This window comes from Astatotilapia calliptera, chromosome 17, assembly GCF_900246225.1.
Source record: "Astatotilapia calliptera chromosome 17, fAstCal1.2, whole genome shotgun sequence".
NCBI classification, from domain to species: Eukaryota; Metazoa; Chordata; class Actinopteri; order Cichliformes; family Cichlidae; genus Astatotilapia; species Astatotilapia calliptera.
Genome location: NC_039318.1, coordinates 18,557,105 through 18,575,802, shown reverse-complemented (window position 1 = coordinate 18,575,802; position 18,698 = coordinate 18,557,105). Strand labels below are relative to the sequence as shown.

General features: G+C 43.8%; 1 protein-coding gene across 1 annotated transcript; it reads right to left on the bottom strand.

The window, feature by feature from the left end:
- Nucleotides 1-8,506: 8,506 nt before the first annotated feature.
- Nucleotides 8,507-9,456, bottom strand: LOC113009820 (uncharacterized). Its single transcript, XM_026148395.1, has 2 exons — nucleotides 9,324-9,456; nucleotides 8,507-9,191 (listed from the first exon to the last, which is right to left on the bottom strand). Exons 1-2 carry the CDS (start codon nucleotides 9,396-9,398, stop codon nucleotides 8,538-8,540), a joined length of 729 nt encoding a protein of 242 aa, XP_026004180.1. The 5' UTR covers nucleotides 9,399-9,456; the 3' UTR covers nucleotides 8,507-8,537.
- Nucleotides 9,457-18,698: the final 9,242 nt, after the last annotated feature.

The following is an 18,698-nucleotide window of genomic DNA, read 5'->3' as shown; positions in this document are numbered from 1 at the left end:
TTTGTAACTTTTTTGTTATTTGATGATTTTCAGTGTTTAGTCATCTTAAATAGAGACCAATTATAGTAAAGAAATTAGATCTCAAAATCGGACTCTCTGTCTCTCGATTTCTTATAAGTACCAGTGAAAAGTTTGGACACATCTTCTCATTTAATGGCTTTTCTTTTTTTTTCATAACTATTTACATTGTAGATTCTCACTGAAGGCATCTGAACTATGAATGAACACATATGGAATTATGTAGTAAACAAAAAGGTGTAAAATAACTCAAAACATGTTTTATATTTTAGATTCTTCAAAGTAGCCACCCTTTGCTGTGATTACTGCTTTGCATTCTCTCAATGAGCTTCATGAGGTCGTCACCCGAAATGGTTTTCCAACAGTTTTGAAGGATTTCCCAGAGATGATGAGCACTTGTTGGCCCTTTTGCCTTCAGTCTGTGGTCCATCTCATCCCAAGCCATCTTGACTGGGTATAGGTCAGGTGACTGAAGGCCAGGCAATCTGGCACAGCACTTCATCACTGTCCTTCTTGGTAGTTAGTTTAACATTCTCTATTCCCAGCACCTCATCCTTCAAGAAAAAGGTCGCTAAAATATGTCCATTCCACGGTAGTCATTGTCCTGTTAAAAAATAAATGATGGTCCAACTAAACACAAACCAGATGGGGTGGCATGACGCTGCAGGATGCTGTGGTAGCCTTGCTGGTTCAGCGTGCCTTCAGTTTTGAATAAATCCCCAACAGTGTCACCAGCACAGCACCCCCACACTGTCACACCTTCTCCTCCACTACACAACTGATTGTCCAAACACCATTAAAGGGTTAAACAGGGCAGATTTATTCATCATATTAGTTATTAGTCAAATCGACATGGCACAGCCAAGAGGGAGATCACAACAAAGATTTTATGAACCAGGAGCTAGAAATAACAAACTCAGATACACAAAAAAATTGCAAAACTGAAGATTAAATCATACAAAAAACTAGTATGAAAATCTCTTAAATCGAAAAAAAAAAAAAAAGAATCACAATCCCATAAGAAACTCAAAAACTGGGTCAAAGACCAAGGCCATGACAGAAGGTTGGAACTGGGTTGGAACTGGGAAGGACATTACTCCAAAGGTAGCGCCCTCCATTAAAGTTGGAAAAGGGAGAAAAAACAGAATAAGTTTTGGTTCTTATCAAGGGCGAGCCATTCAGGTATCACTGGGACATGCCATCCCAAGTCGGAACAATTAATTTTAAAAAATTGTTTTTTGTTGAAACTTGTAATTCTAACAGAGCTTGAAGTTTTACTGGAGTTTCCATGTTAATTGATAATTTTCTTTCTAGAAGCACCTTTGAATTAGTTCCTAGAATGATTTTGCATGTTCTCCCATGAGTTATTAGTTTCCTGGACACATTTAAAAAGGAAAAGCTGGTTTTCTAAACAAACAAACAAACAAACAAACAAACAAACAAACAAACAAACAAACAAACAAAAAAACCCTCTTAGCTTAAAATTATGATTTCTGGAAAAATCTTTTTTTGTTTTTTCCCCCAGTGCTGTTGAGAATCTAAGAGAATTTGGGGGATTTCTGTTTTTCTTCTTAGAGATTTTTGAGACTTTAACCTGAGAGATTTAGCTTCTCTTAGGTTTTTGTAAGAATGTGCACATTTTTGATGACTTGATTACCTTTGGACTCTGTTATTTTGTCTTATCAGAATTAAAGCTTCCTTTTATGTTCCACTCCTATGTTCTGCATGCTGAGTTTGTTATCAGTAACTGATACAAAAAAATATCAGTACAATCTTCAGACAACCACTGATTTTTCTTTAGTTTCTACAAACTTGTTGTCATATTTTCACTCCATTGTGACTTGTTGTACTAGACAGACAAACAGTGTTGAAACTACAATTTTTGACTACAACAGAGGGAAATACCAACCATACCAACCAGCAGCTGTTTTGCTTCCATGTGTCTAACCTCCTGAAGTGCATTTTTATCTTTCTTTGTAAAATCAGCTGCTCTGCTGCTAGTGCGCTTTTCCATAATTGGGATTGGTCAGATAATGCAAATGCCATCCTGGGTTATCTCAGAGAGTTGATGAGCCTCAAGGTGGCAGTAATGGTGTACAATCCTGCAGCAGATGAGCATGTGGGTTGTGTGTGGTGTGAAATTAAATTCTCCAGTCTGAGTTTGTTTCTTCTGATCTTGAGTCATTAAAAACATGAAAGGAAAACCAAAGGAAACAAAAAGAGAGATCAGCATATTAGAGCTAATCTGCCATTTGGACTCATGCCAGAAATTCATAGGAGAAATGAGGGGTGGCGAGCTGATTACAGGAAGACAAAATGTTTTGACTTTATCTACTGTGATGTTGGAGACAACATGAAAGTAAACAATGTTCCCACGCCCAAAGTCAGCTACAGAAGCTGTTCAGATTTCATGCTTTGCAGTGTTCTTATGAATCTCAGGAGTTTTTACCGTTTTTTCTGATGGCTTAAGCATATTTTTTGTAACTATTGGCTATTTTTGCAAAACTCTACACACAAATCAGAAAACCCTTCACCAAATCAGCAAAACATTGTAGTTTTCTTGCAAAAGCTAATAAACCTTGCTTAACTGTCCAAACCTTCGTAAAAATGGTATTTTTGTATCAAACAGTTAACACAAGCCATCACATTAATAAGCACACAATGCACCAACCTAACACTGATGGTATGAATAAAAAACACATCTGGCTTTTGCTGGTGTTTATTCACACACATCAAAACAAACACAAGTGCTTATTTCCAATTCAAAACAAAATAGTAATTACACTGAGTTTTTACGTGCTTCTGAGTGTTTACGTGTTTTGGAGTTGGTACGTGCTTCAGAGTTCGTATGTGTTTTGAAGTTTGTACGTGCTTTGTCTCTAGGGGCCACCGTAAATATAATTTTATTTTTTCACTCCACATAAATTGAAATAAATAAATCATATAATACAAAACCCAACTATTCACAGTTCAACTTTTAACTATTTAAATTTTCAGCTTTTTCCTTTTAAACATATTTAAAGTGTAACACCACAAAACACTGCAAACCACAACACAATTAAATATAAATTAAAATATGAAAACAAAAAGAAGATGCATATTCTCTGTCATATAGGCCTGCATGAATAAACTTTCTGAATCCTTTATCATCCGCAACTGAAAATAGTTGTGGGTCATTACTGTACCTTTCTAATGTGATGTTGTTGTCCCTGGCTCTCTTTCTCAGTCTCTCCCTCCTGCTCTGTTCCTGTGCTACTGCGTAGTGATGTTCGATTCGTGAACAAATACTCGAGAATCACTTTACTGACTCGTGAATCATGATTCACAAGCGCAACTGACTCACTGACTCATCCCTGTTTCTGTTAGCAAACTAATCCCATTATTAGAAATATATCTAGCTTATAATTAAAATTGTGGGTAAAAAAACAACAGCCAGTTTCTTAACAAAAACATTCCTGCTCTGAACTGGAAGAAAAAACCCTGAGTAGAAGCTCACATCACACATCAAGACAACAGCTCCTCGGTTCACTGTAGCATCGCTCAGCTAGCATGCTAACAGCACATTTGAGTTACTCACACCCTCATAGTAGAAGCGAATCACTCAGGACTCACTAACCTCCTCCCTCCTGGCCCACAGCTCAAACGAGTTGAATGAATCACTGGCTGTGTCCGAATTCAGGGGAAGGATGCTCATAAGGACACTACCTACCTACGTCACAAGGTAGTGTCCTTAGACGGATGGGTAGTCAGGAAGTGAGTGGCTGTGGACAGCCCCCTTTTTTTTCTCTATAGAAACTTTATTGAACAAACAATGAGTATCCAACATAACAGACGGGCTGTCGACAGCCTCCTAGCCTTCAACTCTGCCCTTACTTATGTGTTTTTCCGTCGCTAACGCCACAGCGCGAAAAATTTAAAATGGACCCACAAATGTTGCTCCGTTGTGTGGACAATTTTATTTCTTGAGGAGCTAGAAAAACCTTATCGTTGTCACCCGCACGTTTTGTACCTTAGGCTCATCAGAGACAATCATATCTAGGTAAAATAATTTCCTTTAATCTACACGTATTTAGGAATTACTCAGCTAATTACACGTATGAATTATTGCCAGCGTTGTGCCAAAAAGTGTTCGCCTGCCAAAACTGATTTCCAATGTTTCCGTGTGTAATATCTTTATGTATGTTGGTAAATAGACTTCGGTGAACATGGTTTACAAAGGGGTTTTATATATACAATAATTACCTGTTGTTCAAGTATCTTCATAACTCTGGTTGTAATGTAGGTACACTTGATATATTTGTTGCGCTGTCTGCTGTCCTCTTGGCCAGATTACTCTTTTTTTTTTTCATCATTGTTTTTATTGCAGATTTTCCTTTAACAAGACAGTGTCTCGACATTAGACACAGAACAACAAAACAGTACAAACACAAAACGTACACAACAGCTCTTAAATAAGGCATAATACAAGATACAAAATACAAAATATAACATACAAGAGGTGGTGAGTCAGTCTTACAGCGCCCGGGTGGTGATCACGTGCGTAGTAGTCCTTTGAATAAGATAGCGGAAAGGTCCGGTCCAATATAGTCCAAAAAGGGGTGCCACATCCCATAGAACTGACCCACACTGTGGTGTATAACGTGTGTGAGATATTCCAGAGGAATCAGTTCAAAAATTATTTTGCACCAGCCACAGACAGTGGGAGTCCTATCGTTGATCCATTGTAAGAGGATATTTTTCCTGGCTGCAAATGTTAGAGTGTTATACAATCTTTTGTTGGCCGCCGCTTTTAGGCGGTCACTTGGAAGACCTAGAATCAGAGATAAAGGGTCCATCTCTATATCAACGTGGAAGATTTTCCCCAGTTCACCTGTAATGTCAGCCCAGTATTCTTGAAGCTTGTAACAGGACCAAAAACAGTGAGTTAAAGCCCTTACATCAGTTTTGCACTTAAGACACACAGGGGAAAGAGAGCGGTTGAAGAGGTGTCTGCGGTGAGGGGATACGTGTAATCTGTGTAAAATCTTAAGTTGGATTGCTCTTGTCCGAGTACAAATTGAAATCCTTTTTGCGAGAGACCAAACGGTATCCCACTTATCTTCATCTATGGTTACCGACAGTTCCCTCTCCCACACACCTCTAATCCCCTGCGCATCAGTGGTAGTCAAAGCATTAAGCACATGATAAAATGAACTCAGCGACACCTTCAGCTGTTGCCTAAACAAAACCTTCTCAACATCAGATACTTCAGGGTGCTCAGCAAGGGTTGTACTGTGAGTGATATAGTGTCGTATTTGCAGAAAACGAAAGAAATCCTGTCTAGGCAAGCCGTAACTGTTGGTAAGTCGTTCAAACGACATGAGTTCACCACCCGAGAAAAGGTCACCAAGAGACTTAATATTCTTATCAGACCATCATTGAAAGCCGGGGTCCGAGGAGCCCGGAGGAAAAGCGGGGTTATTTATTATCGGGGTAAAGGTTGATGTGATTTTTGATCTTCCCTCAAGACGGCGGACAATTCGCCACGCTTTTAGGGTGTTGATTGTTACAGGATTTGTACAAAGGGCCTTAATTCCGTTAAAATCATTACAAAATAATAGATCGCTCAGTTTGCATTGTGACAGAGCTGTCTCAATATCCGACCAGATTGAGGTTTTACCCCTAACCCAGTCGCTCACAAATCTTAAATGGGCAGAAAGCTGATACAATCTAATATTAGGTAGATCCAAGCCGCCCCTAGAGCTTGGCAGATGCAACACTGCCATCTTGAGTCTGGGTCTGCGCTTGTTCCAGATGAAAGAGGTAAGCCAACCATTTATGTCCTTCAGTACTCTCTTAGAGAACAAGACGGGGATCATTTGGATAGGATACAATAGCCTGGGCAGCACATTCATTTTGATCAGGGCAATGCGTCCTAGCCAGGAGACAGGAAGTGACGCCCACCGCTCTAGGTCCTGTTTGAGTTTGCCAAATAAGGGTGTGAAGTTGGCTTTGTACAATTGGTCGAGAGACGGGGTAATAAAGATCCCCAAATACACAAATCCATTAGGAGACCATTTAAAAGGAAAAGAAGGAACAGTAGCCGGCATTGTGAAAAGAGTACCGAGAGGCATGGCCTCTGACTTAGCCAAATTGATTCTATAGCCAGAGAAACGGCTAAACCTGTCAGTCACCTCAATGAGACTGGGTACGGATGTTACAGGGTTAGTCAAAAGAATCAAGATGTCGTCCGCGTATAAGGTTATTTTATGACACAGCTGTCCAATCTCTAAACTACGTATTGTGGGCGTCGCCCTTATGGCCTCAGCAAGAGGCTCTATGGCCAGAGCGAATAGAAGGGGCGATAAGGGGCAGCCCTGCATAACTCCCCTATGAGTGTTGAAGTAATCAGACCTAAGTCCATTAGTCAGGACTGCTGCCTGTGGATTATTGTAGATAACTTTGACCCATTTTATAAAATTCTCCCCTAAGCCGAATTTGCCCAGAGTATACAACAAATAAGACCACTCAATTCTGTCAAATGCTTTCTCCGCATCGAGAGAAAGCACCAGGCCGTCAATAGATTTTTGCTTGAAAGCCACAAAAGCGTTCAGTAAGCGTCTAACATTGGTGGCTGAGTTTCGACCCTTTATAAAGCCTGTCTGGTCCTTCCTTATCAGCACAGGTAAAACATTTTCTAAGCGGGAGGCCAGGATTTTAGAAAGCAGTTTCCTATCCACATTCAAGAGGGCTATAGGTCTATAGGATCCGCACAAATCAGGACACTTCCCTTTCTTTAGAATTAGGGAAATGTTGGCTTCCTTCAGTGTCTGCGGGAATTTACCCGTAATGAAGGAGTGGTTGAACATATCAAGAAGCGGTTCCACAATAATATCCCGAAACTGTTTATAAAATTCACAACAGAAGCCATCAGGCCCTAGTGACTTTTCACTTCGTAGTGATTTAATAGCCTTAAACACTTCGGTCTTAGTTATAGGGCTGTTAAGGGCAGTCTTCTGTTCCTCTGACAAATTTGGTAAGTCGAATTGGGTAAAGAAATTATGCATCAGCTGCTCCCCCTCCGGGACTTGTTAAGAAGAGTACAAGGCTTCGTAGAACTTCTTAACACAGTCATTTATCAGTTTGTTTTCATATATCTTGTGGCCACCTTCATCAGATATCGCTGCAATGGTATTAGATTCTGCGCGCTTCTTAACATAGTATGCCAGACATTTACCGGCCTTGTCTCCATGCTCGTAGAACCTCTGCCTGGCGTATTTAATTTTCTTCTCTGCATCTCTGGTAAGAAGGCAATTCAGTGCTGATCTGAGTGCAGTTATTTCCTGCCACAATGGCGGTGACGGGGAGGCAATGTATGTTTTTTCCTTATCCATCAATTCGCCCTCTAAAGATTTCTGTTTCTCCATCCGTTGTCGCTTCTTTGTTGCAGAATATGAAATAATTAGGCCCCTCGCATAAGCTTTGCATGTTTCCCACAAAACAGAGGCAGTACTATCTGAGGGGGTGTTGATATCCAAAAACGCTTTAAATTCTGCAGAGAAGTGAGAGGTAAATTCCTCATCCTTAAGAATAATGGTATTGTCACGGTTTGCGGGGCAAGCCGTGTGGATTTGTAGTAAGGACCCAAAAGGCGGCAGCTCTGGTGCAGGTGAGTGTTTATTTACAGCAGTGGGTACAAACAGCAACGGGGTGTGAACATGAAACCGAAACCTAAACTGGGTAAACTAACAACACAAACCAGGAATGACGGTGCAGGGAGGTCCGGGGAAATACATACAGGGAGACCGAGGGGAAACAACACAGATGAACCAGCAACTACTATGACAGAAGACACAACTTACAGTTTTTTTCAATCGCTAACAAGCGCCTACCCATACTTCAGATACTTTTTCTAAACTCTTAACACAGACTCACACCTACAAAACACAATTGGCCAAATGGATAATTTTCTTCTCAAAAATACATTTTGTTAAATATATACTAACTCTTCATTTCAAAATAGAACACATCTTTCTCTGCACACACTAACTGTACAAAAACACTATAAATCTGACTCAAAATGAAATTAGTCTGTCAAAGAATAACACTTGTTTTCACTTCACAAGGTACATGCAGTCAATCAAAGTACACCAGGTTTCAAAATACTGGCTATTATTGACATTACAAAAACTGCATAGACTTTTATGTTTCAGTTTTACAGGTATTTGCATGCGAAACATGCAATCCACCATTTTGACACCAGAAATGTCTTGGTTGGTAACTGTATGTCCACATGTACAGTAATGTTCACATTCAAAAGCATTCCAGTAAAAAGCAAACAAGTTTTTGTTTCTTTACTGTTTACTACAGGAGGTACAGTAGAAACACAGTATGATAGGACAGAGAAAGTTTTACAGTATTGCTTACAGTGAACAAAATATCCATGAAACACACAAGAGCATTCTGAACAAAAAAACAACAGCAAAAAGCCAAGATAAAAAGGGGGGGAGGGGGGCTAAAAAAAGGCAAAAACTTTGCATCTAATCTCTGCGATCTTCAGGGTTAGGCCACATGTTTTCATCAACATCACATCTGATGTTATCCAAGTCGATGCACCTGGGATAGAATCGCCTGGTATGTCGGATCCACCCTTGGCAATCGTCAACTGTGATGTCCCTGGAGCCAGCATCCATGGCTTCGAGGAGGGACATCTGGTCATGTGGCTGATGGTCATAAACCTTCCACCTCCATGCAGAAAAGAACTCCTCTATGGGGTTGAGGAAAGGTGAATAGGGTGGAAGGAAGAGACTTACCAGTCTTGGGTGGACTTCAAACCATGTTGTTATTGCTTGCGAGTGATGGAAAGCCACATTGTCCCAGGTAATTACAAAGGTCCTCATGTTTTCACCCTCCTGACCCTGCTCTGGAACCAGGCGCTGGTGGAGATCATTGAGAAAGGCAAGCAAGCGCTCTGTATTATAGGGTCCAACCTGACATCTGTGAAGGAGTAATCCTGCATTTGCAATTGCTGCACACATGGTAATGTTTGCCCCTCTCTGTCCTGGCACATCAACTGTGGCCCTTTTTCCAATTACATTTCGTCCACGTCGACGCCTTTTGGCCAGATTGAATCCTGCCTCATCGATGTATATGAATTTATGAGGGGCCTGGTTGGCCTCCAATTCCATAACTCTCTGAAACAAAGTTTATGTAAGTCATGTTATTACTGTATACCATACTGTACTGTAACCTAGTATTGTGTAGGTTACCTACTTGCAAAGTGCAAAGCTTATAGAACTGGACATTGGATTGAATATACACTATACCTGGACATATTGTCGTCGTAGCTCCTTGACCCTCTCACTGTTCCTCTCAAAGGGAACAGTGTAGAGCTGCTTCATCCGCACTCTGTGTTTGGACAATGTCCGCGTAATGGTTGTGAGGCTGATTCTATCGATATTGTCAAATATCTTATGGTCCGCCACAATTCTAGTTTGAATTTCACGCAGTTTTATTGCATTATTTGCAGTAACCATTTCTACAATGGCAAGCTCCTGATCATTACTGAGGAGCTTTCCTCTTCCCCCAGAGGGTGGAAGACGTTGCATTCTTTAGAAAGACAAAAAATTCAACATATGCATTACTGTATGACCATATTGACATGTCAAGTGAGAATAGAAACAATCCATGTAAAATGCAATACTTACCTGTTGGTTTGTTGAAAGATGCGTATAATGGAGGCAACTGTTGACCGCCTCAAATTGGGCTGCACTCTTTCACCAGCCTCTCTACATACAGGTGGGAACACAGCTGGGAGTAATTAACATGACGAGACTAGGGAGGCAAACTGAAAACACTCACATAAGACACAGACCTTCACAATAAAACAGGAACTTACACATGAAAGGACACAAACTAAGAAACGCGGACTAGATACAGGAACACACGGGCAGAACAGAGTAAACACTAACCAGAGGAAGAACAGAACCAAAATCGCGAAGAGAAAACACAAAACGCTGGGTCAAAAGGACCCAGGATCATGACAGTACCCCCCCCTCAAAGGCTGGCTCCAGACAGCCCAACAAGAAACAAAACAGCCAGAAAAAACAGAAAACAACCCGACCAGGGCGGGCGGCGGGGGCCGAGGAAGGAGGGCTCAAAGCAAAACAAAACCGGAGCACCAGAAGGCCAAAAGACAAAAACAAAAAACGAGCCCAAAACCAAAAGAAACGAAGCACACCAGAACACAGGAAAAAACAGAGTCCAAAACAGAAGAGTTCAGGGGGCCGACAGCACAGGAGTCCAAAACAGTTCAGGGGGCCGGCCAGGGGGCCGACAGCACAGGAGTCCAAACAGTTCAGGGAGCCGACCGTGCGGACGGCAACGGCGGCGACGTGGACACAGTTCGGGGGGGCGGCCGTGCGGAAGGCAACGACGGCCACTCAGGCGATGGCGGTCCGGGGGACGGCCGTGCAGAAGGCAACGGCGGCCACTCAGGCGATGGTGATCCGGACCAGGCGAGGCTGCAGAGGCTGGACCAGGCGAGGATGAAGACTCAGATGAGGCTGGACCAGGCGAGGATGAAGACTCGGATGAGGCTGGACCAGGCGAGGCTGAAGGCTCTGAGGCCGGACCAGACGAGGCTGAAGGCTCTGAGGCCGGACCAGACGAGGCTGAAGGCTCTGAGGCTGGACCAGACGAGGCTGATGATGATGCTGCAGCTGGCGAGGATGATGATGCTGCTGCAGCCGGTGAGGATGATGATGATGCTGCAGCCGGCGAGGATGATGATGAAGCTGCAGCAGGTGGCTGGACGGGCTCCTCGGGCCCTCCAGCTGAGACAGGTGGCTGAACAGGCTCCTCGGGCCCCCCAGCGGAGACTGGAGACAATGGCCGGAGCGGTCCCTCGGACCCTCCAGCGGAAACAGGAAACAAAGGCCGGAGCGGTCCCTCGGACCCTCCAGCGGAAACAGGAAACAAAGGCCGGAGCGGTCCCTCGGACCCTCCAGCGGAGACACGGGACGAAGGCTGGACGGGCCCCTTGGACCCTCCAGCAGAAGCCAACACAAAGCCAGCAGGCATGGAGTCCTCTGGCAGACATGAAGGCAATGGGTGCTGTGCTGAGCACTGGCCCTGCTCAGACAGCACTGACACGGAGTTGTTCTCTGAGGGCTGCTTAATCTTCAGGGGTCCAGAATCAGCTGGGGACTGAGACCTAGCCTCTGGGGAAGCCCTGGAGTGCAGAACGGTGCCTGAAGCAGCTAAAGCGCGAGAAACTCCCTGACTGGACCTTAAATCTTCTCCCTGCATGGAGTGAATGAGTGGAACCGGTACTGCTGGAGCCAGAGCTCCAGTGCCGCCTGTGGCACTGGAGCTACTGGGGCCTGCGCCACAGGCGGCACTGAAGCTACTGGGGCCTGCGCCACAGGCGGCACTGGAGCTACTGGGGCCTGCGCTACGGAGACTGAGCTGAAGGAGGCACAGGAGACTGAGCTGAAGGAGGCACAGGAGACTGAGCTAAAGGAGGCACAGGAGACTGAGCTGAGAGGAGCACTGGCTGTGGGGGAGCTAACTGAGCTGAGAATGGCTGCGGGGGAGCTAACTGAGCTGAGAATGGCTGCGGGGGAGCTAACCGAGCTGAGAGTGGCTGCGGGGGAGCTAACCGAGCTGAGAGTGGCTGCGGGGGAGCTAACCGAGCTGCCGGTAGCTGCACAGGAGATAAGCAGCTCGCGTTGACATCCGCCACACAAAACGCAGCCCCTGAATGAACAGTCATGCAGTCTGAAAATGAAAAAGAGTCCTCACTCACCACAGCCGGCGATTTAGAAGCCCGAACGTCCGGCTGTGGGGTGGCGCGCTTGCGGCGCGATCGGCGTTTCCTCCCCGCAGACAGCTCCGACGGGCCGGGCAAGATCACATCCGGCGAGTCGGGCAGCGAGGCAGGAGTGGCTGAGAGAAGGTGAGGTGTGTGCCGGAGAAAAGCCTGTATGGTCGGAGGAAGTGCCATGGCAGGCCGGAAAAGAGACGTTGTAGCCGACCTTCCACGGCGCGGCGAAGCTCGTACGGAGGATTCTCCAGCCACAGCCCGAGGAGGATCTCCACATTGTAGCCGATGTCATCCTGGAGCTCCTCGGACGGATTGACTGCCGCTGGGTCCATGGTGGCTGGTTCGTTCTGTCACGGTTTGCGGGGCAAGCCGTGTGGATTTGTAGTAAGGACCCAAAAGGCGGCAGCTCTGGTGCAGGTGAGTGTTTATTTACAGCAGTGGGTACAAACAGCAACGGGGTGTGAACATGAAACCGAAACCTAAACTGGGTAAACCAACAACACAAACCAGGAATGACGGTGCAGGGAGGTCCGGGGAAATACATACAGGGAGACCGAGGGGAAACAACACAGACGAACCAGCAACTACTATGACAGAAGACACAACTTAAATACACTCAGAGAACACAGGGGGATTACATACAGGTGGGAACACAGCTGGGAGTAATTAACATGACGAGACTAGGGAGGCAAACTGAAAACACTCACATAAGACACAGACCTTCACAATAAAACAGGAACTTACACATGAAAGGACACAAACTAAGAAACGCGGACTAGATACAGGAACACACGGGCAGAACAGAGTAAACACTAACCAGAGGAAGAACAGAACCAAAATCGCGAAGAGAAAACACAAAACGCTGGGTCAAAAGGACCCAGGATCATGACAGGTATTAAGCCTCCAGTGACGGGACCTATGAAGCGCAGCTTTAAGATCGAGATCCATGATTACTCTAGCGTGATCTGAGATGATTATACTTGTTATGTCGCACGATACTACTGAACCCAAGTCAGTTTTCGGGAGAAAAAAGTAATCAATTCTAGTTTGGGACCTATGCGGAGCCGAAAAAAATATGTATTGCTTATCGGAGGGGTGAGTATATCTCCAAGCATCAGCAAGTCCAAACTCGTCGCATAGAGCGTGAAGCGCTTTGGCCTGAGGAGAGGGAGTTGCAATGCTATGTGGAAATCTGTCCATAAACGGATTTAACATTAAGTTGAAATCACCACCAATAATAACGGTAGAGTTAGGAAGAAATGGGGCTAATTCCAGAAACATTTTGGTAAGAAAGGTAGTCGGGTGGGCAGGTGGAAAATAAACATTCAGTAATAAAATATTTTGGCCTTGCAAAATCCCTTTGACTATCACGTAGCGGCCCTTCAGATCCTTAACGCAATCAGTTACTACAAAAGGTACATTTTTCCTAATCAACACTGCCATTCCTCTACTTCTTGTAGTGAAGGATGAAAAAAACACTTGTCCATATAATCCTTGTTGCAACTTCAAGTGCTCATTATTATCAAGATGTGTCTCTTGTAACATAGTAACATCTACACCGTCCTTTCTTAGACAAGTAAATATCTTCCTCCTCTTAATAGGGCTGTGAACCCCTCGTACATTCCAGGTGCATATTCGCAGCCTACTCATTATTAGACTTATTCATGTATCATACAAAGCATATTGAGCCAAAGGGTTCACCACACCCTGGTTGAAAAAAATAAATAAATAAATAAATAAAAAAATAAAAATAAAAAAAAGGCAAGAAAGAGCTGTGTGACGGAACATTCAAAGAACAGTGATTTGGCAACAGCCCTACTAAACATGTAGGGAAAAACCAATCTCCTCCTGCCCGTCGGGAAAGCCGAAGGGCATTGCACGCGCGTAACTCACGCCTACCCATAGACGAAAACACAGTCCGTCCGGTGCCCGATGGGGTGGAAGATTTCACCTGGTCGCTTTTAAGCAGCGAGGACGAAAAAAGAGAGTCATATACGCCTAAATTCGGCAAGTACTCACACTGGTTCATAAGGCATAGTGTGAAGAAAAGGAGTACTCCGGTGGTTACGGGGATTCAGGGCAGCGAGTCCGCGTAGGACGCAGCTGCCTCCGGTGTGTTAAATCTCTTCTCCTTGCCGTTGGCAAACAGCCTCAGTGTGGCGGGGTAGAGAAGCGCATAATCCACATTCTTCTTCCTCAGGCAGCTTTTAACCTCGTCGAAAGCCTTGCGTTTCTTGGCTACCGCCGCTGAATAATCATTAAAGAAGGAGACTTTGATCCGACCTCTTGGTTGGTTCGGCTGCGTAGCCAGGCGCCGAGCTGCGGCCATCACACGTTGTTTATCAGCAAAGTTGTGAAGCTTCATAATGATGGGTCTGGCGCGCTGGCTGGGGCCCGGCCTCGGTGCTAGAGAGCGGTGAGCGCGGTCTAGTTTGATCTTCCCATTTTTAGTTGTGAGCTCGAGATAGGAGGGGAGCCATGACTCCATGAAGGCGACAACATCATTTCCCTCCGTGCCCTCGGGAAGCCCGACCAGGCGAAGGTTACATCTGCGGCTGCGGTTCTCTAAATCATCCATGTGGTCTGCCATGTCAGTTACTTGTTTTTTGAGTCGAGCCACTTTCGCCTGCAATACACCTGCCGTGTCTTCCACGCCTGAAATCCGTATCTCGGCGTCTCCCACCCGTGTCGCCAGAGCCTGGATCCGAGACGTCTGTTCACGGATTGCGGCCAGCACAGTATCAACTTTAACATCCAACAAAGTTGTAATGCTGTCAGTTATCTTACTCAGAGCCGCAAGGATATTCGGGTCGATATCACTCCCAGTTTCCTCAGCGTCAGCGGAGATTTCTGTGTCGCTGGCGTTAGCTTCTTCAGGCTCAGCCGCCATAGGACCCACAATGTCGCTAGCTTGCACAACCGGAGCGGTCTTTTTCTTAGACCTGACGTTAGGCATTTTAGAAAAATAGTCGTCCAGACTCATTATAGAGTTACTCCCACGCACATTTGTAACATTTCACCAGGTGAACACGTATTTTAGACGGATAATTGGGGGACCTCACCGGAGCACAGCGAGACGGGTGTTCACGCTACGACGCCATCTTGCCGTCCTCGGCCAGATTACTCTTAAAAAATAAATTTCTAATGTCAACAAGATTGTTTTTGAACTGGATAAATAAAAGATATATAAAAGTCACTGCCAAAAACTGATTGCAGCTTCTACCTTGTTACAGGAATGTTGCTGGTGGCTCAGAGTGACTTGATATCATTAATGAGGGAAACATTTGACACGTTTCACGTATAGAACAACAACTTATTTATAGCAGGTTACATACAAGCAATCAGTTTAGGGCAAAAACCGGAAAGTTTTTGGCAGACGATCATTTTTTGGCACGACATCGGTCATTCTTACACGTGTACTGTATCATATAAAATATATAAACTAAATATCTTTGAAACGTATAGAATCTAATCTTTTGTTTGTTTGTTTTTTTACATAGCACTTAATCAAACTGTTGTCTGCTACAGAGTTACAAGTATTATACTAATACAGTTTTTTCTGATTGCTTAAGCACATTTTTTGTAACTATTGGCTATTTTTGCAAAACTCTACACACAAATAAGAAAACCTGCCACCCAATTATCAAAACATTGTAGTTCTCTTGCAAAAGCGAACACAGCTAGATTAACTCTTCACACCTTCGTAAAAATGGTGTTTTCGTATCAAACTTTACACACAAGCACACAATGCGCCAACTGCACACTGATGGTATGAATACCAAACACATCTGGTTTTTGCTTTCTCTGTGTATAGATGTCAATTTGAGGTCACACTTTTGTCATAGTGTCATGTAAACATACAAGGATCCAAACTTCAAGTATTGGTGTTTATTCACACTCATCAAAACCAAGACAAAGTCAGAACACAAAATAGGAATTTCACAAAAAAAAAGGAGAAAAAAAAGACAATCAGCCTACATCATGTCGTCTTTCTGGGTCCAGCCACAAAATTTCGTCCACATCGCATGCGATATCCTCCAGTCCAAGGCACCAGGGAAAATATCTCCTTGAATGCCATATCCAGGCCTGACATGATGCCTGGTCAATATCTCCACATGCCTCCTCCATTGCCTGTAAAAGGGCTACCTGTTGATGAGGATGACGGTCGTACACTTTCCAGCGCCAGGCAGAGAAGAACTCCTCGATGGGATTTACAGTTTTTTCTGATTGCTTAAGCACATTTTTTGTAACTATTGGCTAATTTTTGCAAAACTCTTCACACAAATAAGAAAACCTGTCACCCAATAATCAAAACATTGTAGTTCTCTTGCAAAAGCAAACACAGCTAGATTAACTCTTCACACCTTCGTAAAAATGGTGTTTCCGTATCAAACAGTACACACAAGCCATCATCTACTAAGCACACAATGCGCCAACTGCACACTGATGGTATGAATACAAAACACATCTGGCTTTTGCTTTCTCTGTGCACAAGGTAGGCTATGTTAGTTTGAGCTCATACTTCTGTCATAGATCCATAAGCATAGAGGGATCCAAACTTCAATCCACTATTTTGACACCAGAAATGTCTTGGTTGGTAACTGTATGTCCACATGTACAGTAATGTTCACATTCAAAAGCATTCCAGTAAAAAGCAAACAAGTTTTTGTTTCTTTACTGTTTACTACAGGAGGTACAGTAGAAACATGGTATGATAGGACAGAGAAAGTTTTACAGTATTGCTTACAGTGAACAAAATATCCATGAAACACACAAGAGCATTCTGAACAAAAAAACAACAGCAAAAAGCCAAGATAAAAAGGGGGGGAGGGGGGCTAAAAAAAGGCAAAAAATTTGCATCTAATCTCTGCGATCTTCAGGGTTAGGCCACATGTTTTCATCAACATCACATCTGATGTTATCCAAGTCAATGCACCTGGGATAAAACCGCCTGGTATGTCGGATCCACCCTTGGCAATCGTCAACTGTGATGTCCCTGGAGCCAGCATCCATGGCTTCAAGGAGGGACATCTGGTCATGTGGCTGATGGTCATAAACCTTCCACCTCCATGCAGAAAAGAACTCCTCTATGGGGTTGAGGAAAGGTGAATAGGGTGGAAGGAAGAGACTTACCAGTCTTGGGTGGACTTCAAACCATGTTGTTATTGCTTGCGAGTGATGGAAAGCCACATTGTCCCAGGTAATTACAAAGGTCCTCATGTTTTCACCCTCCTGACCCTGCTCTGGAACCAGGCGCTGCACACATGGTAATGTTTGCCCCTCTCTGTCCTGGCACATCAACTGTGGCCCTTTTTCCAATTACATTTCGTCCACGTCGACGCCTTTTGGCCAGATTGAATCCTGCCTCATCGATGTATATGAATTCATGAGGGGCCTGGTTGGCCTCCAATTCCATAACTCTCTGAAACAAAGTTCATGTAAGTCATGTTATTACTGTATACCATACTGTACTGTAACCTAGTATTGTGTAGGTTACCTACTTGCAAAGTGCAAAGCTTATAGAACTGGACATTGGATTGAATATACACTATACCTGGACATATTGTCGTCGTAGCTCCTTGACCCTCTCACTGTTCCTCTCAAAGGGAACAGTGTAGAGCTGCTTCATCCGCACTCTGTGTTTGGACAATGTCCGCGTAATGGTTGTGAGGCTGATTCTATCGATATTGTCAAATATCTCATGGTCCGCCACAATTCTAGTTTGAATTTCACGCAGTTTTATTGCATTATTTGCAGTAACCATTTCTACAATGGCAAGCTCCTGATCATTACTGAGGAGCTTTCCTCTTCCCCCAGAGGGTGGAAGACGTTGCATTCTTTAGAAAGACAAAAAATTCAACATATGCATTACTGTATGACCATATTGACATGTCAAGTGAGAATAGAAACAATCCATGTAAAATGCAATACTTACCTGTTGGTTTGTTGAAAGATGCGTATAATGGAGGCAACCGTTGACCGCCTCAAATTGGGCTGCATTCTTTCACCAGCCTCTCTTAGTGAAAGACCATGGTTGATTACATGGTCAATGATAGTGGCACGAATTTCATCACTGACTACTGTTCTTGCAGCCCTTGGAATGCCACCGCCACGCATTCTTACACCTCTACCTTGCCCTCTCCTTGGGCCTGCTCTTCTCCCTGGGCCCCTTGCTCTTACTCTTCCTCGACCAGACATTACAGTGTTTGTCTTTTTTTTGTTTCCAAAAACATCACTCCTCAAGGTCTTGCCTTATAAACCCCACTGAGTCTAAGCCAGAATGGAAGAAGCTGTGGTTGGCCCAATTTACCAAACATAAATCAGCTGTGTGTCAATTATTCAATTGTTTGTTTATTATCAGCTGAGCTATATTTTTGATATTGATATTGTTTTTGTACTGATATCATTGCAGAAGCAGAGGTTTTTATACTGTATCTAAGGTTTGGAATATTGTTTTTGCTATTGTGGGATGTTGTGTGTTAACATTCGTAGATACTACAAAAACAGTCCATAATTTTGTTGGGAGGTATAGCTTGTCTGTTAAGAAAATGTAAGCATTGTGGAAATGTGTTCACTGACTGCATATTGGGTGAACACGACATGAAATGTGTGAATGGTATGGCCACAACAGACCGATTCTGTGCTAATTGTGTTTAGAGTTTTGCAAATGTGACAACTGTTTGGACAAACGCTTGTTCGCGACTGAAAAAATCTGTAATGATAGCCATACATGTGTATACTTTTGCTAGGAGTGTGTTGGAAATTTGGTAATTGAGTGTTGTGCAGTGAATTGTGCTTACAGTTTTGCAAAGTGTGTGTTACAAAATTGCAAACTGAGTGCAAAGCAGTTTTTGTGCTTTTAGTTTTGCAAACT